The sequence below is a fragment of the Temnothorax americanus genome, unplaced genomic scaffold (assembly GCF_048541705.1).
Source record: "Temnothorax americanus isolate GAGA-0224 unplaced genomic scaffold, ASM4854170v1 Scaffold193, whole genome shotgun sequence".
In the NCBI taxonomy this organism is placed as follows: domain Eukaryota; kingdom Metazoa; phylum Arthropoda; class Insecta; order Hymenoptera; family Formicidae; genus Temnothorax; species Temnothorax americanus.
In genome coordinates, this window is record NW_027509332.1 from 18,749 (window position 1) to 46,115 (window position 27,367).

The 27,367-nt window shown below is 35.7% G+C and overlaps 2 protein-coding genes across 3 annotated transcripts; both read left to right on the top strand.

Annotated features, from left to right (window-relative positions):
• Nucleotides 1-767: 767 nt before the first annotated feature.
• Nucleotides 768-27,269, top strand: LOC143896713 (sodium- and chloride-dependent GABA transporter 1-like). Of its 2 annotated transcripts, none has more exons than XM_077404707.1 (9): nt 768-1,347; nt 5,568-5,848; nt 7,312-7,612; nt 7,725-7,911; nt 8,067-8,334; nt 8,702-9,076; nt 9,343-9,645; nt 23,596-23,763; nt 23,856-27,269. In XM_077404707.1, exons 2-9 carry the CDS (start codon nt 5,696-5,698, stop codon nt 23,943-23,945), a joined length of 1,845 nt encoding a protein of 614 aa, XP_077260833.1. In that variant the 5' UTR covers nt 768-1,347; nt 5,568-5,695; the 3' UTR covers nt 23,946-27,269. The 2 variants fall into 2 exon arrangements, with proteins under 2 accessions (XP_077260833.1, XP_077260834.1); XM_077404708.1 differs by having other exon boundaries at nt 768-1,342.
• On the top strand, nt 9,898-11,381 carry LOC143896715 (uncharacterized). The gene has a single exon (XM_077404709.1). The coding sequence runs from the start codon at nt 10,391-10,393 to the stop codon at nt 11,378-11,380; it is 990 nt and encodes a 329-aa protein (XP_077260835.1). The 5' UTR covers nt 9,898-10,390; the 3' UTR covers nt 11,381.
• Nucleotides 27,270-27,367: the final 98 nt, after the last annotated feature.

A 27,367-nucleotide genomic window follows, 5' to 3' on the forward strand; every position in this document is an offset into this window, starting at 1 on the left:
AAATTATAAGTGCAGTAAATCTCTTTTGCTTTTCTGTCAAAAACATCCATTTTAATTCGATAATCGACAACTACGTTATTGATTATTAAAATTATTATTATTTGTTTTATTATAAATGAGAAAACGTTTGAGATATTGTAATTTTATTTTTCTCATATTTGGAATAATAATTAACTATTTCTCAGAAATGTAATCGCCATTATTCTGTTTTGTATTAAAGAAAGATATAAATATTTCTACGCAGAATGTATACTCTTATTTAAAAATCCTACTCTTATTTTTACAACAGTGTCATTTTAGATCTTCCAAATCCCGAAAGTGCAATTTATCTTATTGATACAGCTAGACTCGCGAAGAAGAGAGTAGTACATGTACGCAGGAAGATCCGGGCGAGATGAGATGGCCTGGTAGCCAAGAAAATCCATAAGGTGCAAGACTTTATGGGAAGCAGAAAAGCGAAATTAGGGAAGCAAGAAAAAAAATGCAGTTGCGAGCACGCGGAAGAGAGAGTGAGAGAAAATTAGAAGGATAGGGAGGTAGATGACAACTCAATGATGATATACTGTTGCGATCTTGGCCCCCTTTCTTTTCCTTTGTCACCTTCTATTTCTTTCTCCCATACGCTCCTCCTCTCTTGCTCTTCGGCAGAGACTATCGGCAGATAACGTTCCACAATGTTGACGGGGGCGGCGGAGAACGTAAGGGCGGTAGGTAGGCATGGATCACGGGCAGGGGAAGAGGAAAAAGGGGGTACCCCCGGATTTTCTTCCTGTACGACCAATTTCAGTCACTGCCGGCTGGCGCGACGTGCATGGAAGATCTGAGACTGGAGACTGATCGCAGACCGATTGCATACAGTATTCCGCGGGTGACACTCGCGCTCGCAACGCAGAGAGTCATTCTTTACTCTCTCCCCGTGGTACCCGTGTCGTGTTTCCCAAGCCAGTACACCCACGGCAGGCGAACGCGAGCGATCGCGACCCGCGCGGATCGCACCTCGAGATTATCTCCCCGATAGATCAGTGGTGTACTCCGGAGGAGTAGTTGAGATTTCGCGGCCGGCAGATCGACTGCGATTTCAAGATCGAGATTAGAAGAAACGCTCGTTGAAGAGAAACTGAAGATCGGCTGAGAGATTTGATCAGTTTTCAAGTTCCATCGATTACCGAAGATTTTCATCGCCGAGATTGAGCGTGAACAATCATCGCAAACACAACTCCGGCAACGAGCGCGAGATTATACATTTTGCGCGCCCATTAAGAGTGCTCAGAAAGTGCAGTGTGCAAAAACAAATCAGACCGGGGTCGGAGATTTCCATATAAAGTTCCATTGCCGGATTTAAGTAAGGTTCGTAGACCGCTTGGGAATCAATATAACGAAGATGTTAAGCTTATATAACAGCAAATTTATTGCGCAATTAGTAAACAATTAGTGACAATTGATTCGATTTGCAGAACGTTATACTTCAGGCGTGTAAAAATCAAATCTGATAAAGAAGCATGTGTGCCATGCGCGTGCGTGAAGAATAACGAAAAATAACGATCATCTGTAGAGCGGCGCGGGCGGCCCTAGCGTAACTAAAGTGGATTAATTTAACGAAATTGATATATTAGACTAAATTATCGTATTAATTTATGTGTATAGACGTAAGCGTAGGTATTGTCTAAATTAATTGTACCTGGTCTAGATTAAGGTTTTAAATCTGACATCTTGATATCACCTGGCTTAAACAATTTGATTGTCAAGTATAGCATTTCAAAGGCTCGTGCTTTATGGTACTTGAAACTGTCAAGTCCGACGCCACGTGCGCGCGATTACTTTGTCTTCCTGGAAAAAAAACATTCGTAACATTTTGAGCAGAGAGAAAATTCACGACACTTCAGCTTTTCGCCGTTACGATATTTGTGACGGATGACGACGACGCTGAAAATCCCGGTGCGTCGCTCGCAATAACACGCGGAACGACACATCCTCGGCTAATTAGAATATAGCTGTTTTTTATGAGCGTGGAAGAGGAAGAGGGAGCCGAGATGGGTGGCGGTGGTGGGAGGGGAGAAGCAAGGAAACACGTACCATCGCGATATTTATTATACGGACCCCCTGCCGGACATTCGTATTTAACGGGCCGCAACCAATGGCCATCGTCCACCCTCCTTCTTTTACGTATACCTCGGAGAATACCTTGCCTCTTTTCTTGCAGGAGCCTTCGCATGTCTCCGTTAATTTGATAAAATTCTCGTTTGATTGACTAAAATTAAATCCAATATTTTATTGACTTGCTGTCAGTTTGATAGAAGATGTCCGATAAGCGCGGATTGCTGGAAATAATTTTGAAAATACACATTTAGCAACTTGAGAAGCGCAAATGATTAATAATTGAGAGATGAAATTAAAGACAGTTAATGCAAACTAATATTTTCCTAATATTGATATAGATTCTTTTATTTAACTTTAGATATATTTCACAGACACATGTGGGATTAATAAACATAACTAAAGTTTTCTTAATTTTTTAAAACAATTTCAACTGAGCATTGACAATAATAATTGTTGCGATTATTCTTTCAAATTCTTCTTTATTGCAGATAGAATTTTATATAAAAATATATAGATAAAATCATATAGCATTACATAGATATTAACAGGAAAATTTGTATGAATATACGTTAAATTAATTTAAATTTTAAATTAGGCAATCTCTTCAAATATTTAAACATTACTATATTTATTTTCGATAGCTTTATTTATCTTTTATATGTATCTATTACCTTTTGATATGCGTTAATTATGATACGTATGCATTATAATTGGTCATAAAATATATTTGACTCACGCTATTAATTAATGATTTTCGCGCAATCACAAATTCGATTTCAGTATCTGAACGCATTGCGATGCAAACGGAGTCTTTTAATATTCGATGATTATTGAGACTCAATGCGAGCACAGCTTAATTTAATAGGAGATCTCATACTCTAAGTCGGTTGACAAATTAATTAAAAGACGGCGATACGAGTCAAGCGCGGTACGTGGTGCGCAACTAGAGAATTAATAGTTACAGAAGTAACGAATTACAATGTATATACGTATATACATATATTCTTTTAATTAATTTGTTGACATTTTCACGAGTCTAATGATATATTTTAATCTACGCAGGCTGAAACATGCGCTTGTTAAACTTATCAACGCTGTTATTGCGATAAATATTACCACATGCCTCGGTAGTCGAATTGGTACGACGCCCTTCACGGAATGAGGGAGGTTCCAGGTTCGAATCCTGGCTGAGGTAATATTTTTCGCAATAATTTCTTTACAGTTTTTTAAAAATTAAATCGTATAGATTTATTTCCGGGGAGGGAAGGGTATTAATGTTCCAACGATAACTGTGTTTCAAGTCCGACATACAATCGGCGCGCAGTTTATTAAGTTGGAATATATGTATATACGTATATACATTGTAATTCGTTACTTCTGTAACTATTAATTCTCTAGTTGCGCACTACGTACCGCGCTTGACTCGTATCGCCGTCTTTTAATTAATTTGTTGACATTTTCACAAGTCTAATGATATATATCTAAGTCGGTTGCTCTCTTAATAATCGTATAATGCTTACTATTATTAATGGACTTTTTACTTTTTTTCGGTATCCAGAAGCATTTATGTTTGATCCAAACGTTCAACCCTAATCGGTTTCCGCAGATTTTCCGGGTGACAGAAGCCAAAGGAACATCCGTATAGCATACAAAGAATGAGAACTCGGTCAAAACTTTTACAATAAAAAAAAATAAAAATTCTTTTTACGATAGAAAAGGATAAAAATTTCGATGTTGCAAGCACACAGAAAAAAATTAATCTTTAATCAAGACGAATATATTCAAATCAACACAATCATATTGTTTCATATATAAGCAAGAATATATAATTTTCTTAAAAGAGTTTTATATTCTTGTATTTCAAGAATATTATAATTTAATTTAAATATTATAATTATTACATATATATAAAGAGTAGGGGAGACCGGGGCTAACTCGACATCGGGGCAAACTTGACACTAGACTTTTTGCTAATTTAAATCTATCGATAGAAACTTGCCTTTCTTATTGTAAATGCGTCTTTATGTGCTATAGTATTATCAACGGGATTTGATGATATTCTGAGTTATGGTGTAATTTTTAGCGCGACATAAGCGTTTTTGATGGTAAAATAATAATTTTTCTGATCTTTCGAAAATTTCTACTCTTTCATCGAACTTTACTCTTGCAAACCTATATGTAAGTGATTTTCATGAGAAATTTGATGCTCTATATGAATCCGATAATCGTTTTTGGATATTTTCAAAATTTTGATGTTTTTGAAGTGAAAAACGACGTCCAGGGCAAAGTCAACACCACGCCGTTTCGTCAGCTCCCAGTAACCAACGATGCTTGTCATGCAGCCGTATGGCTCATGACAAATGTATGCGCACGTCCGCGCGATCGCGAGTTTACCTGCATTAATTGTTTTTCAGACATGAGTTTAGATGAAGATAATTGAAAGTTCAACAATTTTTGTTCTCATTATTTTAAATGATTGTTCTAGCTACTTTATTCCGAATTTTTGTACTTTTTAAATACACAATAAACAATTTATTTTTATTTTCAGACAGTAAAAAATAAGTTCCAGATCAAATTGTGTCAATCAGACAAAGTGTTGAGTTTGCCCCGACATTTTTCAATACGAAAATTTGTCTTCGCGTCACTTTTCTTTTTCTGGCGGCAAAACAAAGCGACGTACAGCAAAACTTTTTGAATCAATTTTGTACCTGAAGGAACACTCTTTAAATATATACCATTTAATTTGCCTAAAAATTTTAATTAAATATTAAAAATTGCCTTTGAAAAAATAGTGTCGAATTAGCCCCGGTCTCCCCTACAGTGTGATTATTTTGATGATAATAATAATCTTCTTCTATTTTCCAATTTCTTCTGTTTCATTATAACATAATAAAATTGAATCAATATTATTTGTGTTCACGTAGAAAATATTGAATTTTAAAATAAGATTAAAAAACTGTCTTTATCGTTATAATATGAAAATTTTTGGTTTGAAAGTACTTTTATCCTCTATTCAATATTTTTTGCTTTCCATTAATAAAAATTATTTTTGAATAACAAAAATATATTTTTCCTTATTAAACTAGATACATATAATGCTTTAATGTAAGAAATTTATCTTTGTTTAACGCGCGTATAATCTCATTTTAAGATTTACATGTCAAAAATAAAGATATCCTTTAAGAATGTTATTTTTTCTGTGCATTTTTCTAAACACTGATGTAACAGTTTAGGTGTTACAATTATTTAGCATCTTCCACAAGTTGTAAGAGCTCTTGCGTTAATTTCTATCATTTAAAAGTAAAAAGAAAAAAGTGCGTTTACTTGAGAAAAGCTTCTGTTTGCGGATTTAAAGTGAACAATTCTTTGAATCTTTTGTCACGCAACGCATGTCTATTACAGTTCTTCATTCGAGATTCGCTTCGCGTTATGTCTTCAAGTAAGCAACTTGTGAAATATTCGCTTGGCAGATACCGTGTTATGTCTCGTTATCATCTTCGCGTTTGAAACAACACTGGTCGATAATCAGCCGGACTGCGTACACGACCGGAAAATATCGAGAGAACACCAAGTGGGCCCACCACGAAAGCCTACAATCATGACAGAGGCATCGCGGGATCCTGAGGTGGCTGATTCAGAAAACACTGACAACGGCACGACAACGTTAAATCTGACTTGTTCGACGACCAACAAGAAACCTCTTCCGGATCGTGGAACATGGAGCACCAAACTGGACTTTATTCTCAGTGTGGTAATGGCATTATCATGTCGCCAAATCTTATTCAATGCATTATTGTTCTTAAGGGGATGCTGGAGTGGCAAGAATTACCGACATTTTTTTGAACAGATTAAACTTTGAATTGGCTTTACGGAATTGAAAAAATTTTTTTACAGAATTAAAGTACGCACAAAAACGGAGTGCGCTGCAGTCGATTTTACATCAAAAACGAAAAAAAATAGAAAAATTATAGTTTTGTTATCGATTTTTGCAGTTGACTCGTGACAATTAACATTTGCTGCACATAAAAATTTCAACTTTGTACGAATAAAATAAGCATGCAGCGCACTCGGGATTACAAAAAAGAACATTTGTGCTTTCAAAAATGAGCCTAGAAGCTTTAGTATAAGAGAAAAATTTGTCTGAAAATCTCATAGTATGTATGCGTGCGGAGTAGTATTGCGTGTAGCGAGAGATGGCGCAACAATCGAACAAAGGACAGATATCATTTCGTTAGACAAAGACAGATATAAAGAAAACAAAATTAGAAATGTTGACATTATTGACACCGAGGAAGTTCGGCCGTCACTCCAGGATCCCCTTAAGCATATCGTCCGTTACGTTAATATTGCTAACTATAATTACACAGGCACACAAAAAAAAAGTGGTCTGTACGAAAGACTAGACCCATCATTTCTTATGTATTTTGACGTGCTGAATCCAAATCCGGGGTCAAAATTGACCCCCACCACACCAATTTTTTTTAAATCGCAAAAAACCACCATTGACAACAGAAAATCTCAATATAAGGTGCGGGTCAGCGTTAGGTACAAATGTGGCAACCAACTGTAAAACCCAAATTATATGTACTTTGATGTCCTGAATCCGAATCTCGGGCCAGCATTACTGTACCACCCCCCACTTTCTTTTTAATCACAAAAAATCACCTTTTAAAACAGAAAATCCCGCTGTAAGGTGGATCAGCGTCAGGTACAAATGTGGCAACCGACGTTACGGCCAAGTTGGACGTACCCAGACCTGGTTTTGTGGAGCACCGCAGCTCTTTCAATGGTGGTTTTTCGCGATTTAAAAAAAATTGGTGTAGTGGGGGTCAATTTTGACCCCGGATTTGGATTCAGCACGTCAAAATACATAAGAAATGATGGTTCTAGTCTTTGGCACAGACGACTTTTTTTTATGTGCCTGTGTTATTGATCAAATGCGTAAGGGCAAAGCGATATTACAAACAAAATGTTTCGCTAATTGCCAAAGATATTTCTAATATGAACATCAAATTGAAGAGACTACCCAGACAGCACCATGTCCAAAATCGGGACATAAATTGAATCTTAAAGACGTCATTAAGGCGTCTTTTAGACATCATATTATAAGACGTTTTAAAAAATGTACAGTTATTCATAAAAATATCTTAATTATTAACATAACATATTAGCACTGTGCTTCGACGTTCACCATTTCTTCACCGTTTTTTAAAGGTCGGCCTGGCAATCGGTCTTGGCAATGTTTGGCGATTTCCATACCTATGCTATAAAAACGGCGGTGGCGCTTTCCTAATTCCCTACTTCTTGACGCTGTTCCTGGCCGGTATACCCATGTTCTTTATGGAGCTGGCTCTCGGGCAAATGCTCACGGTGGGCGGCCTCGGAGTCTTCAAGATAGCGCCACTCTTCAAAGGCATCGGTTACGCCGCCGCCGTCATGTCCTGCTGGATGAATGTCTATTATATCGTTATCCTGGCCTGGGCGATCTTTTATTTTTTTATGTCAATGCGCAGCGGTAAGCACACATTTAATTACGTACTTGTCGGGTATGTTTTATTTAATGATGAAAACAAGGACAAAGAGCTTGAGCGTTATTCATTACAACTGTCTCATGCAATTCGTTATAGAATTGCCTTGGGGAAGCTGCAACAATGACTGGAACACCAAGTATTGCGTGAATCCTTATGACAGAAGCTCGTTACTTTGCTGGAGCCAGATCTCGCCGAGGAATGGTAGCGTCGTCAAGATGTGCACGCTCAATCATGTTAATGTGACAATGACGGAACTTACGGACCCTGTGAAGGAGTTTTGGGAGTCAGTATAAATACAATTTTTCATTTACTTTCGAGTACGTGACGCGCGTAATTTACGGATTTCTATATCACCAAACTTATATCAAGTGGACACCTCTAAAGTGTTACTATTTTCGCATTATTTAGTCTTGATAATTTCGCAATTCTATTTTTCAGACGTCGAGCGTTGCAGATCAGCGATGGTATCGAGTCCGTGGGCAATATCCGATGGGAATTAGCAGGTACATTATTATTAGTGTGGATAATCTGCTATTTTTGCATCTGGAAAGGTGTCAAGTGGACCGGCAAAGTCGTCTATTTTACGTCTCTCTTCCCATACGTATTGCTCACTGTCCTTCTGATTCGCGGCATTACGCTGCCCGGCGCCATGGAAGGCATTCGATTTTATATCAGTCCAAATTTGTCTAAGCTTCGGGAATCCGAGGTGAGTTACTTTCTTTCATTTATTAGCTCTTGAAACTTATTTTATTTCTAAAACAATTCTGTAAACATCAACTCACTTGAACTGACTTTATCAAAACGATTTTATTTTACATAATAAACAATAACATATAACTATAATAGTAAAATTTATATTTCCATAATATATCAATTATGTTTTTGCTTAAGTTTTTTTAGATTTTAACTTTATTTTATAGACACAACAGTGCGAAGTAAAGATATTCTGTAAAAAAAAATATTTTTTAAATAGTATCCTAATAATATTATTTGAGATAGAGTATTCTGTAAACATTTTAGAATATTCCGGGTTTCCCTTTTCATGATGCATTCACACAAAATGGAATTTGTAGGTATGGATCGATGCGGTGACACAGATTTTCTTCTCGTACGGTCTCGGACTCGGCACCCTCGTGGCCCTCGGCAGTTACAACAAATTCACCAACAATGTCTACAAGGACGCTCTGATCGTTTGTTCGGTTAACTCGTCCACCAGCATGTTTGCGGGCTTCGTGATATTCTCGGTGGTGGGTTTCATGGCGCACGAACAGCAGAAACCGGTCGCCGAAGTGGCCGCTTCCGGGCCAGGATTGGCCTTTTTGGCTTATCCGTCGGCGGTTCTTCAATTACCGGGCGCGCCGCTTTGGTCGTGCCTATTCTTCTTCATGTTGCTGCTCATCGGACTCGACTCCCAGTTCTGCACGATGGAAGGCTTCGTCACGGCTATAGTATTTGTTTTTCAAACTTAACTTCTAACTTTTCTCACTAAATTATCTCACTCTGATCCTCAATAAAAAGTTATCAAGTCTCAGAAAGTTGTACTTTTAAACTAGAAAAAATTGGAAATTTAATTACCTTTTTTCTTAGCTTATACTCTTTGAGATTTGAAATATTTGGCTTGGTTCGACTATAACTTCAAGAAATTCCTTTTCTTTTTAGTAAGAAAAAAATATTCGCGTTTTAAGTTGTTAATTGATTGTTAATTGATCTTCAGGTGGACGAGTGGCCTCAGAAATTACGTCGTCGCAAGGAGTTGTTTATCGCCCTCGTGTGCGCCCTGTCCTATGTCATCGGATTGTCGTGTATTTCTCAAGGTGGCATGTACGTTTTCCAAATCCTCGATTCGTACGCCGTTTCCGGCTTTTGTTTACTCTTCCTCATCTTCTTCGAGTGCATATCAATCAGTTGGGCGTTTGGCGTAACTCGATTCTACGATGGACTGCGCGATATGATTGGATACTATCCTCTTATGTGGTGGAAATTTTGCTGGACAGTGACTACACCGATGATTTGTGTTGTGAGTACAATAATTTTATTATCTTATCGCATATATCTGAGAAGAGTCAAATAACATGTGCTGATTGCTTTCGCCTTTATTGTATTAATTTAATTTTGAAGGTACTTTAATTATGCTAAAAATAAATAGGTTTTTCTTAAAATAATGAGTAACATAATATAAGAACAAGAATTTTATATATATCTACATTTTGCTATCTTTGCCTTTTAGCTATGTTTGGGCATAAATATATTTATCTCTCTCTCTCTCTCTCTCTCTCTCTCTCTCTCTCTCTCTCTCTCTCTCTTCAGCAGAAGCAGACGTGTGAAACATTGCTCCGTAAAAGTGTTAATTTTTGGGTGGTTTAGAAGTGAGGGAGAGTGTTAAAAAGTTGTGTAACGAATATCTTCATAGACCGGGGGTAGCCATGAGTGTTATCTAGCCGGAATATGTTGATACATAGACACGAGAACTGCATTTCGTACAGAGGTCATCGAAGCCTCGTACGACAGGTAGACATCGGCGACGAACACAAAACGATGACGTGTGAAAGTGACGTGTTATAGTGACGAGTCAAATAACTGTCTCTGCCGATATTAGCAGAATAGAGTACGTGCCGTGTAAAGGCCCATATGAGGAATTCGTAATTGATAGTGAGAAGGTGCCGGCGGCAGGGAGAGACAGGACATCATCTACAGGATCTACAGGATCTACAGGATCTACAGGAGCGTTCACAACATCGAGCAGTGGAAGTAAAGGATCAAGCATGGATATAAAAGTAGACTGGATTATAAGAACTGTCAAAGAAATAAAAGATGAAACGCTGCGTAAAAATGAAATTAAAATAATGATTAAGGAGGTAGTTCATGAAGAATTAAGTAATGTTAAACAAGAGTTGGAAAACTTGAAGAAAATAATACAGGGAATAGAGTATGGATCGAAGGCAGGAACGCAAAGAAGCTACAGTGAAGCGGTTAAAGAAAAGAAGAAAGAAAGTCTTATAATTGTTAAGCCGAAAGTGCAACAGGAGAGTGAAGACACGAAAAAAGTGATTAAGGAAAAGGTAGATATAAAGAATATGGCAATGGGAATAACGAAATTAAAAAAAGGAAGCAAAGGAGTAGTAATCATGGGATGTGAAACTGGAGAGGAGGCAAAAAAGCTGAAAGAGACAGTTCAGGCTAAACTGGGAGAGAATTATAAAGTAACGGAGTCATCTAAGTCAAAACCAAAGGTGAAAGTTATTAATATAAATATAGAAGAGATGAACTTAGATGATAATAAACTTATAAGTACGATAAAGAAGCAAAATAAAATAGATACAGTAAATATGCGAATTGTGAAGAGAATGGTCAAAGTAAAGAATGATCAAAGAAGAGGAAATGAAGAAGGATCAATAATAGTGGAAGTAGATGAAGAAACACATGAAATGATATTGCAGAAAGCAAAATTAAATGTAGGATGGAAAAAGTGTCCTGCATTTGATTACATCAGTGTCAAAAGATGTTTCAAGTGCTGGGGATATTTTCATATCGCGAAAAATTGTAAGAGAGAAGAAACATGCTATAAATGCGCGGGGAATCATAACTCGCGTGTTTGTACAGCGACGGAGAAAAAGTGTGTGAACTGTATGTTCAAAAATCGAACATACAATTTGAAGATAAATGACGACCATGAAGCTATTAGCCGGGAATGTCCGACCTTTATAAGGGCGTTACAGGAAGAGAAGAGGAGAGCAGGCTGGGAAGAAGAATAGCAACGACAGAAGAAAGAAGAAATTTTACTGTATACAAATGCGCAGAGCTTGACAGCGCATAAGGATGAGATTCAACATCGGATTATGAAGAAAATATATCCTGCGTTCTTAGCATTTTCGGAGACCAGATTGACCGAGGATATTGAAGACAGTGAAGTGAACGTTTCTGGTTATAGTATAACTAGATGTAATGCTGAGAATAGAAATACAGGAGGCGTTGTTCTATATGTAAGAAATGATATTGTTTACGAGACAGTGTTAGTAAGAAAATTAGATTCGAATTGTTGGTGTGTCGCGGTAGAAGTAAAAGATAAATTATATAAAGGAGTGATGGTGGTAATATATCACTCACCTAGCGCATCGCACGGGGATTTTATAAGATTTTTCGAGGATATAGTAGAGGAGTTAATAATAAAGGGAGAATGCATGGTAATAGGAGATTTTAATATAGATCTTAGGACGGACTCGTTTTATGCGAAGAAACTGCAAACGACAATGTTAAGTCTGGGTATGAAGCAGTATGTAAATGAACCGACGAGAATCACGAAAGACAGTCAAACAATTATAGATCTAATCTTTGCTAATAATAATAAAACAGTGCAAGTAATTCATGAGCCTAAAATTACGGACCATGCGTGGCTGGAAGTTGAGTTGAGTGTGAATAAAAGTGAAAGTAAATATAGAGAATTTAGCGCTAGGAATTACAAAGAGTTTGATGAAAAAAAATTTGTTATGTTAGTAAAAAATAAATTACAGGAAAGTCAGGGTTGGCAGTGTGTATGTATGGGTGTGAGTGAGAGAGCAAAAAAATTTGTCAATAGTATAGTAGACGCGTTAGATATAATGGCACCGAAGAGAAAATCTAGAATTCCGAAAGTGTGGGAAGGGAAAAATGGTTCTCAGATGAAATAAGAGAAGCTGCGGATAGGAGGGATGAGGCATTTAGGCAAGCAATGTATGCCAATACAGAACAAAGCTGGTTGCAATTTAAAGTTAATAGAAATGCAGTAGTAAAATTAATTAGGATGAAAAAGAAAGAATATTATGAAAATATGATAGATTTTAATAAGGAAAATCCTACGACTATGTGGAAAACTTTAAAAGAAATTATTAGAGGCGAGCCAGTATATGCAAAAGAAATAGAAGATATAGATTTTGAAATATTAGATAACATAGATTATAGTACAACAAGGTGCAATATAGCGGATAAATTTAACTTATATTATATACAGAGTATTAATAGTATAATAAAATCTATAATCGAGGATAAGCCTACAGGCGCAGGTAAAAGAATTATTTATGCTATAGAAAATATGGAAACTATGGAAAATTTTGAGAATATCACGATAGAACAGCTAGAGAAAATTGTTAAGGGACTGCCACAAAAGAAAGGTACGGAAGAGGGAATAACTAGCGATATATTAAAAGCAACGTTTTGCGTAATAAAAGAGGAATTTGTTGATATAATAAATAACTCTCTGAGAGATGGTTGCTGTCCAGAAAGTTGGAAAACGTCTACAATAATACCGATTCCAAAAGTAGATAAAGCCAAGAAGGCGAGTGAATTTAGGCCTATTAATGTGTTACCTATATTTGAGAAAGTGCTAGAATTAGTAGTAAAAGAGCAAATTGAATTATATTTAGAAAATAATAGTATTATAACTGAACATCAATCGGGCTTTAGAAAACACTATTCATGTGAAACAGCGATACAAACTGTTATAGACGAATGGAAACTGATAGTTAGTGAAGGGAGAATGGTGGGGGTAATTTTCATGGATCTGAAGCGAGCGTTTGAAACAGTAGATAGGGAAAGATTACTAGGAAAATTATATCAATATGGAATCAGAGGTAAAGTTCTTGAATGGTTTAATTCATATCTAACGAATAGAACTCAGAAGGTGAGATTTAATAATAAATGGTCAAAATTAATGGCAACGGAATATGGAGTTCCACAGGGATCTGTATTGGGACCTTTGTTATTTATACTTTACATAAATGATATAATCAAAGTCTGTCCAGAAGAGTGTAAGATAAAAATGTTTGCTGATGATACTTTAATATATGTAGAGGGAGAAAGTAGCGCAGAACTAGAAAGGAAAATGAATTCGATGTTTGTTATAGTAGAGAGAGAGAGAGAGAGAGAGAGAGAGAGAGAGAGAGAGAGAGAGAGAGAGAGAGAGAGAGAGAGAAAAGTGGATGAATATAAATAAGTTAAAAATGAATGCAGGGAAAACGAAATATATGATAATTAGAAGTGTAAGAAAAGAGCTAAGAGGTAATATTATGTTGACATGCTTAGATGGAACTGAGATAGAGCGTGTCGAAATGATGAAATACCTAGGTATAATGATTGACGATAGGCTTAGATTTAGAGATCACTGTGATTATATGCTAAAGAAAATAGGAAAAAAAACGAGTTTTCTTAATAGAATAGGTAGTTATATATCGGCTTATACCAGATGCACGATATATAAGACAATCATAGCTCCTCATTTTGAGTATTGTGCAACGTTACTAATTGACATGAGTGAAACGGAGCTAACCAGGCTGCAAAAAGCGCAAAATCGAGCTATGAGAGTCATACTGCAATGCAATAGATATACCAAAGTGGAGCATATGCTGCAAGCGCTGCAGTTTATGTCCATAAGACAGAGGCTATATTATAATGTGTGTACATTTATCTTTAAAGCGGTGAACAACATGTTACCGGAACAATTAAAAGACCGTCTAGAATTAGTGGGAAAGAACACTGATAGGCAAACCAGACAAACAGGCGATATAGCAATAGTGTTTCGTAGGACGAGAAATGCGCAAAAAAGTATTTTCTATGAAGGAGTAAAAATGTATAACGCACTACCAGCCGAAATTAAAAGATGCGAAGAACTAAAAATGTTCAAACGTGTGCTAAAAGAGTACGTTCTGTTATATGTATAAATATGTAGTATGTAAAAATAGCTGAGAAAGCTAATAAAGGTCATGAAGTAATGAATTAAGGATCTCTCGCGAGAGGAGGCAGAGAGGATAGATGAGAGGAGAAAGGGATAGAGACAAGCAAGAAAGAAAGAAAAGAAGAAGACAGATAGAGAGAAAGAGGAGAGAAGGAGAAGAGAAAGAGTAAAGAGACAGAGGAGAAAGAGAAAGAAAAGAGCAAGAGAAAGAGAACGAGCCAAGAGAAAGATCCCCCCCTCCCCCCCCTCTCTCTCTCTCTCTCTCTCTCTCTCTAGTCCGTCTCCCTCTCTCCCCCTCTCTCCCCTTTTACTCTTTTTCCCTCTCTCTCTCTCCCTTTCTCTCTCCTTCTCTCTTTCTCTCTGGAAAAATTTCGTAACCAATTTCCAAAAAGATACCGGTTCCCAAAAAGATCGGTAACAAAAAACTATACAGTTTATAGCACTCCCCGGAAAATTCTACCCGTTTTAAATACAATTCTTTAAAATTCGATTCAATTATTTCCCGAAAAATTTCTCAAATTTTCTGATACCGGTTTCCAAAAAAATCGGTAACAAAAAATTAGAAAAAAAAGAATACACCAAGTACATAACAAATCAACGTATATATGTAGATTTTGGAAAAAATAGATGTCTAAAATTAACTTCGTTTATCAAAAATAGACGTGAGATCAATGCAATTAACCAAGTACATAATATATAGTATCAACGTTATAATTTGAATTACAATTTTTAGTACTGTTATCTATATATTAAGTAAGAAGTACTTAGCTTTTATTTACACCGTTATATTAATTCGTTGGTTCTCTGCATGTATATTAATAATAAACGCTGAAATATCCAGGTGAGAAGTTAAGGAAAAACTTAACATCGAGACTCAAATACTTGGCGTGCCTAAATAAATAAATTGACTTTCATTATAAATGTTAAGAATGCTATTAGTTTTTAAAAACTAAACATTATTGAATATGTATTGTATATTTTTTATTATAAATTTGAATGTATTTCAATATGCCCAGGGCACGCCAAGTTTTTGAGTCTCGATGTTAAGTTTTTCGGCCTAACTGTTAATACATTTAATATATTACAACGACGTTTTGACTCGTGCTTTGAGTCCTTTTCAAGTTACGTTACAAGCAATGATAAATTGCGCGTCAAGTTTTAAATCTAATTGTCATCGTTACGCTATGTGGTCCGAAATACAGCAAACATCACATAGCGTAACGATGACAATTAGATTTAAAACTTGACGCGCAATTTATCATTGCTTGTAACGTAACTTGAAAAGGACTCAAAGCATGAGTCGAAACGTCGTTGTAATATATTAAGGTGGTTCTCGCAGTAATTTAAAGTCACAAAAACAACTATTGTTACTAGTGACAAATATGAATGATTTAGTACGTAAAAATTAGCATTAAAATTAATTATTCCTTAAAGTTTTTTCTCATTTAACCGTTGCTATAAACTGAAAATATCAGAGCAAAGTCACAAATTTGACTAGAGTTGGTGATATAACCATAAATATGATCACGCCGGTAAAGAATAAAATATACTAAAATAGAAAAAATATACGTCACAATTTCTAGAATTCCACGATAGTGAATATATTTATACAACTGCCGAAAAAGATATGTTAAAACCTCCTTATAACCTCCAACGGTGGGAGAATGGTAGGACACGCGACTTGTGCGTCAGCTGACGCGTGCGACGTTGCCAAGCAGCCACTCAAGACGGCCGCCATGACTCTCGTGTAGTGTCGAAACGTCGAAAGTTGCCGAAAATTTGTCGAAAGTTTCGCTTTATTTATATACGGTACGGTCAATCAATTTGGTGTCGCGTCAGTATCTTTAGAAATGTTTATTGGATCGATTAAACAGTTTTTTATTCATTCATCTACTTGAGAAGTATGAACGTATTCCATAAATGTGCGATCTGACCCTTCTTTCCCTATTATCATCATGTAAAATTGGCAAAGTTTACGGACATATATCTCCGGAACCAAGCGGTAAAAAAATTCGAAATTTTTCAGACGCACTCTAAGAACGTTAACCTTTCATTTAATATCATATTTTCCGGGCTATCTACATTTGACCTAAATGCTAGAATCACCTTAAATGTATTGCCAGTTAGGCCGACAAAATTCATTGTTTATTGATTTACCACTGGCGAAGAATTATTTTATCTGTTAAGTTTTTCCTTAACTTCTCACCTGGATATTTCAGCGTTTATTATTAATATACATGCAGAGAACCAACGAATCAATATAACAAAGTGTAAATGAGAGCTAAGTACTTCTTACTTAATATATAGATAGCAGTACTAAAAATTGCAATTCACATTATAACGTTGATACTATATATTATGTACTTAGTTTATTGCATTGATCTCACGTCTATTTTTGATGAACGAAGTTAATTTTAGACATCTATTTTTTCCAAAATCTACATATATACGTTGATTTGTTATATACTTGGCGTATTTTTTTTCTTTTGTAAAGACTTTTCGTTAGGATTTTACTACTTTTTGTAGAAATTAATAATATACAAATTTGTATTATTTTATATACTTGGCATATGTTTCTTCTTACATTGGTAATGTCCTTTTATTTAATATTGGAATTTTATTGTCTTTAGTGGAAATTATTTATGTTTTGTAATGTTATAGAAATTAATATTAAATTTTATTACACATTTTCAGCAAAGAAAATGTATGCGTTTTTGACAATTTGCCTCAATATTATCATGTAAGAAACAGCTGTATTGTTATATGTGTAACAATAAACAAGGTAGTTTATTTTAATTAGATCGTTCAAATTGGAAAAGTTGTACGTTTAAGAAGGAAAGTTTTCAGACAAAAGTTGTTCAATCTTGAGAGAGTAATTTGAGGACCTTTTGTTTGACCTTGGGTCAAGGTTAAAGCACTATTTCAAGGTCAAATTTATTTTTCTATATATATAGAACACCCTGTTCTTTATCACATATTCTTGTAGCTTGTAGCTGATGTCGAAACGTTTTCAAAACGCTATAATAAAGCTCTCTTTCGTTAAGAATTTTTTGAGATATTTTAAATTGTCATATTTTTTATTATAAAATATAAAATATCTCATGAAGGATTCACTTTTCGATGACTTTAACTTGATACTTTTAAGGGCTGCACACAATGAAAGAAATAGGGAACAGAGAACAGGAAATAGGGAAACAGCTTAATATTAATATATGCATTGTGTACACACATGGCATATAACATATAGAATAAAGATTCATTACTGTTTCTTAGCACTATTCTTCTGTTCGACTATTCTGTGTTAATAAATTACATATGTTAATAAATTTCATATATTAATAATAAACTGTTCCTTATATTTCCCGTTTTCTGTTCCTTATTCTTTTTATTATGCGCAGTCCCTTATACGTAAAATAATAAGAATCGATTATTATAAATTCAAATTATTATTAGTAATAAAATGAATGAAAAATTGAATAGTACAGATACGCGAATCAGGATGCGTCCGTGCGATTTGACGAAGAGGAGCAGCCCAACGTTCACACTTTTTAGGCAAAAATCGGTAACCCCTTCACCGATCATTGCCAAATTCAACACCAACTTACCTTTAATAATACTCTATCCATAAAAAAATCAAGCTCGATATCTCAAAATTTGCGAAAATTAAGGCAATCATATAGATTTTTTTTAGATAAAAATCGGTAACCCCATTATTAGCAATTTTTATTAATTATATTATATTCTTCAGTTTTTTTTCTACCCCTATTTCATATATAATACGTTAAGATTTGGTTGGTTAATTCTGGAGTTATAGAAATTTCGGTAAATTTGGCGCATACACACACACATACACACATACATACATACAAACATTTTTTTAAATTGCAATTTTTCGACGTTTTAGAACATTCTGAACACATTCAGAAAAACAAACAAAAATTTTTTTTACGAAAACAAAGCTTGCTCTATGAGGAAGCAATATTTTTAAAATATATGTAAATGTACCTCTCTTTCTTTGTTCCTTCTCTCTCTCTCTCTCTCTCTCTCTCTCTCTCTCTCTCTCTCTCTCTCTCTCTCTCTCTTTCTTTCTTTCTCTCTCTCTCTCTCTCTCTCTCTTAAAAAATTCTTTCTTGGAAGTCTTTCTGTAATTTCGCACTGTCAAACGCGAAACAAATTTAACCTTTTTTGACACGCATTGACAAGCCGTTAAGATAACTAACCAACATTATTTAATATCAATTTCACTCTTATGATACTCTTGAGATTCGATCTGCATATAAGCGAGATAACCAATCATTATCAAGGAATGTGAGCGTGTGAATGCAGTTGCACAAACTGGCTTTGCGTATGTGTGTTCGTGTGACTGAAATCTGAACTTTTTCCTGAGATGTCGCCGAAAAAATTCACTTTTTGACATGTGAGATTTCGAGGTCTCAGTATTGACTGCACCAATCTTAATCAAACTGGTCGCAATCGAAAACTCGTATCAACGTTATATTAGAAAACTATCGTCAGATTTTTGATCGCAGTTTTTTTTCTTGAGATATTTCATTAGGAAAATTGATCGCCCCAAAAACTCCAGATAAGCTACTTGGTAGCGTCGTCTGCTAACTCTCTTTTTATGTACTTGGTGTCGCGACGTTACCGCGTCGTTTGATATATTGTGATGTATTAAGGTAGTCAAGTAAATGATGCCTTGTTCGGTGTTATGAATTTATTCTATATCTCAGTGCCGTTCTACTGCCCGTGTACATGCATGTATGTGACTCGCAGTCGCTACGCTCACGCACGCTTCCTACCTCCCGCCTACCGGTCACGTACATCACGCCATTTATCGTTAACTTTCGATCTCGACTACGGTCGGTATATAACATCTCCTCCCCCTTTAATTTATGAGTCTGATAGTCTTCATATCGTTGTGGTGCTCTTTTTATTCGAGTCAATCTTCGTGGTTTCCTCTCAGGTTCTGGAGCTGCTTCGGGTTCTCTCTCGGGTTCTGGAATGTCTTCTGGTTGTGCTCCCGCAACTTCTGCCGGTTGTGCTTGTTCAGTAATATTTGGGAACTCCTCTCAACTGCCTTCATAATCTGTTCTTCTGCCATTCACCTCTATTTCCCTCCGGGAGCAGATTTGATCAATATGCCTGATCCAAGTCTGTCTATCTACCGTACGGATTTCGTATATTACTCGTCCCGTAGGTTTTATTATCCATGCTGTTATCTATTTATCTGATGTAAGATAATTTCTTACAAACACTGGATCCTGTGCTTCAAATACTCGGATCTTGGATGTTTTGGTTACTGGTATCTCCTTCGTATTATTAGGGTGTAGGCCAACTAATGCTGTACGCAATCGACGTCCCATAAGTAACTCTGCTGGTGAGACACCTATCGTTGTGCTAGGTGTAATGTGTTGCGTGAATAGGAACCGTGCTAATCCTACGTCCCACTCTTCCTTCGGTATCTTCTTCAAAGTCGCCTTCATTGTTTGCACGTACCTTTCGATTTGTCCATTTGAAGATGGATGATATGGGGCGCTATACATTGCTGTTATCCCATTTCTTTGTAAAAAGACCAATATTTACTTGAAGTGAATACCGTTGCGTTGTCTGACACAATGGTTTGCGGTAACTCATGTGTCGCAAATAAATTTCTTAGTTTAGTGATGACTGCCATTGAAGTGCAATCCTTCATTGGAAACACTTCCAACCACTTAGTGTATGCATCTATGACTAGCATAAATGTCTTCCCTTGCAACGGTTCAGCGAAATCTATATGTAGACGCGTCCATGGCCTTCCCGGGGATACCCATGTTCCCTTCACTGGTGCCATATTATTTCTAGTCAATTGACATTGGTTACATTTGCTAACGTATATCTTGATGGCTTTGTCCATTTCTGGCCACCATATGTAACTACGAGCCAATGCCTTCATCCTAACCACTCCTGGGTGTGCATTATGTAACATTTGTAGAACAGATTTCCTGGCTCGCTCTGGTATCACAACACCTAATCCCCATAATATGCAATTTTTGTGTGCTGATAATTCGGTTTGACGTGACAAAAATGGTGTAAACTGCTCTTCTTGTTGATCTTCTGGAAACCCATGAAATAGCTAACCATGAACTCTGGATAATACTGGATCCGCTTGAGTCCACTTCCCTATGTCGTTCATATTTATTGGTATGTCCTGTATAGATTTCAACATCTGAATCTCGCTCGGTGAAATATCGAATTCTGGCGTTTCCAACGGTAATCTGCTCAAACCATCTGCATTTGCATGTTTTTTTACCTTGTCTGTATATTAGTTTGTAGGAATAAGCTGTTAAAATTAGACTCCACCTCAATAACTGTGGTGGAGTGACATATGACTTGTGGTGTTGCTTTATCTGAGCTCAGCAAACCCAACAAAAGCTTATGATCCGTTATAATTGTTACCTCCCAGCCACACACATATCGGTGAAATTTTTTTACTCCGAAAATGATCAATAATGCTTCTTTTTGTAACTGCAAATAATTTCTTTCCGCCTTGGATAACGTTCTAGATGCGAACGCTATAGGTCTCTCCTTGCCATCTAAATCCGCGTGTGACAGTACGGTTCCCAATCCATATGATGATGCGTCGCATGCTAAAATGAAAGGTTTCTTCGGATCGTCATGTGTTAACGCTGTAACTGGATATTAGCATTTCTTTTGCCGTACGGAATGCTTTCTCGTGCGTCATAGTCCAACCCCATTTCTTCCGAGCGTCCAAAAGTCTGTGTAAAGGTTCAAGTACTGTTGCTTTATGTGGCAAAAAACATGAATAAAAATTCAACAATCCCAGAAAAGCTTGGAGCTCTTCCTTATTTCTAGGAGTACGGGCCTTCGTAATTGCCTCGACCTTTTCTGCAACTGGATGTATCCTTTCTGCATCTATTCTAAACCCTAAATATTCCACTGCGTCAGTGTTTCGAATACATTTACTCTTCTTAAGTCGTAATCCTGCATTGTATAACCTTTCCAGTACTGCCTTTTCTCTCTTTTCTAATTCTTGTTCTGAATCCGCTGTTATGATTACGTCGTCTAAAAACTTCCCTACTCCTTCCAGTCCTTCTAGAACAGTATCCATTTCTTTTTGAAAAATGTCTGGTGCTGAGGTGATCCCATAAGGTACTCTTAAAACTCGCTTTAATCCTCTTGGAGTGTTTATTGTAAGTAACCTTGATGTTGCTTCATCAACGGGTAATTGTAAATATGTTTCGGAGAAATCCAATTTTGTAAATCACTTCGCTCCTGCGTGTTGTGCCAATAATTCCTCTGTTGTGGGTAATGGATATGCATTCTTCTTGATAGCTTTATTTATCGTAGCCCGAGAATCTCCACATAAACGTATACTTCCGTCTTTCTTTACAACTACTACGATGGGTGTAGCCCATTCTGAATGTTCAACCGGTTCGAGAACACCTGCTGCTTTTAACCTACGTACTTCTTCATCTACTTTTTCTCGGAGTGCATATGGTATGGGTCTGCTTTTTAAAAATATAGGCTTTACTTTTGGATCTACTTTTATACTAACTGGCGCTCCCGTATAAGTACCTAACTCCTCCGCAATTACCGCTTCATATATTTCTTGCTTCGCTTGAATCTGCTGTATTCCTGACAGTGATATCCCTAACGCGTTAAACCAATTCCTACCTAGTAAATTAGTTCCTTTTCCTTTTATAACAATTAACGGTAATTTGTGTATACGTTTCTTATATTCTACTCGTGCCATAAACCTTACCCTTACTTCTAATTGTTGACATGTCCATGTACGCAATGTAATATCTTCTTCCAACATTTTCGGTTTATACCACGGCCATAACTTATCAAAAGTTTCCTCGCTTATAATAGTACACGTAGCCCCTGAATCTACTTCAAACAAAAGTGGTTTTTCGTTTATCTTTAATTCTAACGTACGTAAATATTTTTTCATATGTTGTTTCTCTAACCGTATTTAAACTATATTCAATCGAATTTTGTGTAAGCACATACGGAGCGTCTGATACTACGTGTGTATTACCCTCACTAGACTTTTTTGTATTTAAACTACTGTTAGTTATCATTTTCTTTTATGCAAAACAAACGCGTTCGATATGACCTTTCTTTTTACAGTACCGACATTCCACGTTTACGAATCGGCATTTGTTTGGCGCATGTGTTTCACCGCATCTAAAACAAGACTTTTTCGCTACCGACCATTTTACCGGTTCCTCATATTTTGTGTTCTTATTTCTATCATTTTTTTAAATCTTATGCGTATTTCCGGATGTGGGCAGTGTACGTAAATCTGCAACATATTCCGCGACAGATTCTGAAGCAATTTGACTTTTTTTATTGAATTTAAATTTTTGAATAATTTTGGATGGTTTGGGAGTAAAGTGTTCCCCTACTTTTTGTATAATTTCCTCATACGGTAACTCACCGGGTGCTTTCGGCATAACTACTGAGCGTATGAGAGCGTATGTTGCCTTGCCGCATGCGCTGAGAAGGATAGCTCGTTTCTTAACCTGGTCGATTATTCCATTTGCGATAAAGTAAAATTTCAATCGTTCGATATATTGTATCCAGAATGCATCTCTCCCTGGCTGGAATTCCTCTATGCCTCCGACCGTTGCCATTGTCCCGCCTTGAGCCATCGCCATTTTTCTAGAGCCTTCCCGATTTCTCGTGCTCGTCGGAATATTCTTGTCGGAAAATGTCCTTTCTTACTATCCTCGTTGGATATCTTTTCCACATTAACCTCGTCGCCAATTGTGGTGTATTAAGGTAGTCAAGTAAATGATGCCTTGTTCGTTGTTATGAGTTTATTCTATATCTCAGTGCCGTTCAGATACTACTGCCCGTGTACATGTATGTGACTCGCTGTCGCTACGCTCACGCACGCTTCTTACCTCCCGCCTAGCGGTCACGTACATCACGCCACCTATCGTTAACTCCCGATCTCGACTACGGTCGGTATATAACATATATATAAGATATATATATATATATATATATATATATATATATATAAGATATATTGATATATACAAGAGATATATAAAATTCTTGTAAAAAGATTTTTTGCGTTTTCTTCTATCTACGGATTTTCCTCTACAAAAATATCAAGAATTATTATTGTGTCAATTTATGCAATCTAGCAAATAAGTTTTAATTTTTATTCAATGTTAAGTGGACTTTACTTTAATAAAATTTTGGCATATAATTTAATAAAAATATATAATGTTTAATGTTAAACTCCAGGGCGTGTTCGTCTTTAATCTGGTTCAGTGGACGCCTATAAAATATCTAGATTATGAATACCCATGGTGGTCGCATGTGTTAGGCTGGTTTACAGCGCTATCCTCCATGCTCTGCATACCCGGATACATGGTCTATGCCTGGATGACTACATCGGGTGACAATAGGACGGTAAGTACGGACAAATCGAGAATATAAGTTTATTGAGAGATATTTACAATTTATTTGATAATTTATTCAATACAATTATTTCTTTCTTGCAGAAATACAAATTGTTAATTAAGATAGAGGACGACGTCGCGACTCTGCGAACAAAGATGGGTCAACCACCAGTCGAGCTAACGCCCCTATAATTTTTGCTTCGGTAGGCAACGCGAGCTTGCCTAGCTTGATAATACAGTCGTTTCCTGTTATCCTGTAAAATTAGTGAATTTCAAGGAATTGATAAGAATTTATTTTGTAGTCATAAATTCCTAATCTTTAAAATCGGGAGAATGACTTAAAAAATGTTTAAATAAAAATTCTAAAGATTGTTTTCTTCTTAATCGTTTGTGAAATAAAAGTAAGGCCACTTGGGAATAGAAATGGGTTGAGAAATGATCCAAATGTTTTCTAAAATGGGTCTTAATTTCGACAATTAGAAACGTAACTTCACAAAATAGGTTCTTGCCAATTTCTCTTAATGCATCCGCTTTTTGTAGGATATCGTGATAACGGTTACCATAAAAGAATGCGCGCGCGACCGCTTGTAGGTCGTCGAGGCTTGGCGTTCTTTCGTTCTCGAAGACACGATTCGACGCGAAGCGGAGAGCCAGCAATTAAATGAACACCGGAAACAAACGTACCCGACACTGCCCTCGGTTCCCCTCTTCACACCCTCTCGACAAAAAGCTTCGCTGGCTTTGTACATAAATTATTTATTTGTCATCGTAACGATCGCATAACTCCCGCAGGGTAGGTGACGCGGAAGTTCGCAAACGCTTGTAACATTCTGGCTAAATTGCCGGGTTCATTTTGGGATCAGACGGAATATGCAGATCTGGTTGCATCATCGTGCACTGAAGCTGTTTAAAATTTACTTCATTGCAAATATAAGAACGGATTAATTTATGTTCTAAAATATTTTTTGCACGGGATACTTTCCTTTAAAAATATAGTTTTAAGGATCCAAATTATACATGATTTCTGATGTGATATAGAAAAGTCGCCATTGCCAAATTGTTACCGTGTTCGTAAATATACATAATGAGTGACAGTTCAGTTAATTGCTATTAGCGATAAGCGAAATCGGTGCAATCGGCTGTTGCTCTCACATAACAAATATCTGATGATATCATTCATCAAACTTATATCGTGATAGCCCTACGTACGTCCGCATTTACACCCGTACTTTCGCATCAATTTAACGCTGCAATTGGCGAACAAAGTGCGGCTACGTCTCTCTTTTCAAGGATTGTAATATATATTAATTTGCGACGAACGTACGGCGAAGCGTTTATTCTATAACATGTAACGCAATCATCACGAAGTTGTTATAAATGAAAAGTACAACAATGTAGTACTCGTAGACATATTAAAAGCCGCTGTATCGCCCAAATTCTTCGCCATTTGCGAGTGACTCGTATTAATAATGTATTGGACGTTTACGACGAACGGATGGACAGTACGATTCCAGGATTACCCTGTGCGCATATTTATGCTGCCATAAATATTATAAATAGGCGCGTTTTATTATCGTATTGCTCTTATTTAATAAACTAGTGTTACCTAATTTATTTCGTGTACCTGTCGTTAGATCTGCAGCGTCCGTAGACCAATAGTATAATAGCGAAATATGTAGTTCACATAAAAAGCGACAAAACATTCGCGGATATTGCAATACCATGATGAAATTATAAAGATGATAGACGGATGAAATAAAAAATATAATTTCGATATTGTGTCGCTATGTTGTATGTACACTATATTTATCCGGTAAAAAATGTTTCATATAAAAACATATATGAATGTATATAATTCTACATATGTCTATATATGTTTTATTTCTTTTATAATCTCTGTTTGTACACAAAGAAAAGTATTTAAAAAAATAAAAAATAATTATAAAAATAATTTTCAAATTTTTTAAATAAAAAATAAAGTTTGACAAAATGAGAAAAAATTGCCCTACATAATGATATATAAATATAATAATCATAAATATAAAATATGATTATATACAGAATACATATAATCGAATCGTAATTTTACTTTTTGTAAAAAAAAAACAATACAAAATTTATTTTTCTAATTATTTTTTAATTATTCAGTTTATTATTTTTCCTGTATATACAGACAGAGATTATACAAAAAGAGAATATACAAGAGAAAAAAACATATACATATAGACATATTTTATATATTATTATTATATAAAATTTATATATATTATATACTATATAAAATTGTATACATATATTATTATATGAAAAATTTTTCATCAGATCTTGAGACATTTGTATGAAGTGTTAAGTGAAGTCTATCATATGCAAATAATAATCGTATCAACCGTTCAGATTATGAAATTACATCTTTCATTCTACTATCGTCTGTTAAAAATCCGCACGACATGAATTTCGTGCACGAGTACCTACAGTTATACGATGTTGGTATCGAAAATTTTTCGAACTTACAGTATATAAAAAATTTTAAACTTACCTATCTTATTTACATTTGGTTTCCATCCCTTTCAAAATAGTCGACAGCGATGATTCTCTCACAAATAATTTGTTCAATTTTTCAACATTTTCGAAAGTTGCTCATGCGCGGCCATATGTTCTTCTTTAACTCTACGTTATTCGCGTGACTTTTTAAAATGTAAATACTCGGATGTATTTAACACACGTTATACATGCATCAATTTTCATTGTTCTCTATGATGACCATTAAAAATATAAAGGGTAATAATATTATATAGATTTTCTAAATAAAGATGAGCGTAAAAGTTTCTTTTCAATTGTGAACCTATTTGTGCAGCATTTAATTGATCGATAAAGAAAGTTTTTACTTCATGAATTTAGTAGATTTCTAAGACTAATTTTTGTATTTTACACCCCGCGCAAGTAACGTACAGTAAATGAATAAATGTCTCGAATGACTCGAAATATTGCCTAAAACTTCATCACTAAAAGCCTGACGAAATATTTTGAGAGTCTCGAAGGGCCAATTTTTGGAGTTTCACGGGGGGACGTTTCGAGACGGTATATTAGATCGAGGCCAAATCGTAGACAGTGCTTGATGCGCTGCAGAAGAAAAACTTTCAACAAATGGCTAAAGCATGGCTGAAGCACTGGGATTGCTGTATCAAATCACAAGAAAAATACTTCGAAGAGAGAAGATAGAGACTAAATGTAAATAGAGTAAATAAAAAAATTTTTATAGACTAAATTCGGAAAATTTTTTATGCTATCTCGTACGTACATAAAAATCGCAAGAAGACTTTATGATCAAAGTATGCATACGCCCAACTTTGCTCGTTGCATTATAAGTTCGAAGTTTTACGCGCGATAATTAGATTCGTAATAGATATTAATATAATGTTGGAATTATTTATTGTTAACGAGTCAGCAATCCCGATTTACTGTATTTTATTTTGTTTTACTGATAGTACAAATAATAAATTTTAAATGTAATAATAACAGTCGGTATTGCATTTTGAGCTTCTGAGATGTAGGATTTTATAAATCTACCTTTTGTAAAAAAGAAGATAACATTTTCTGCATTTGTGTAATTAAGG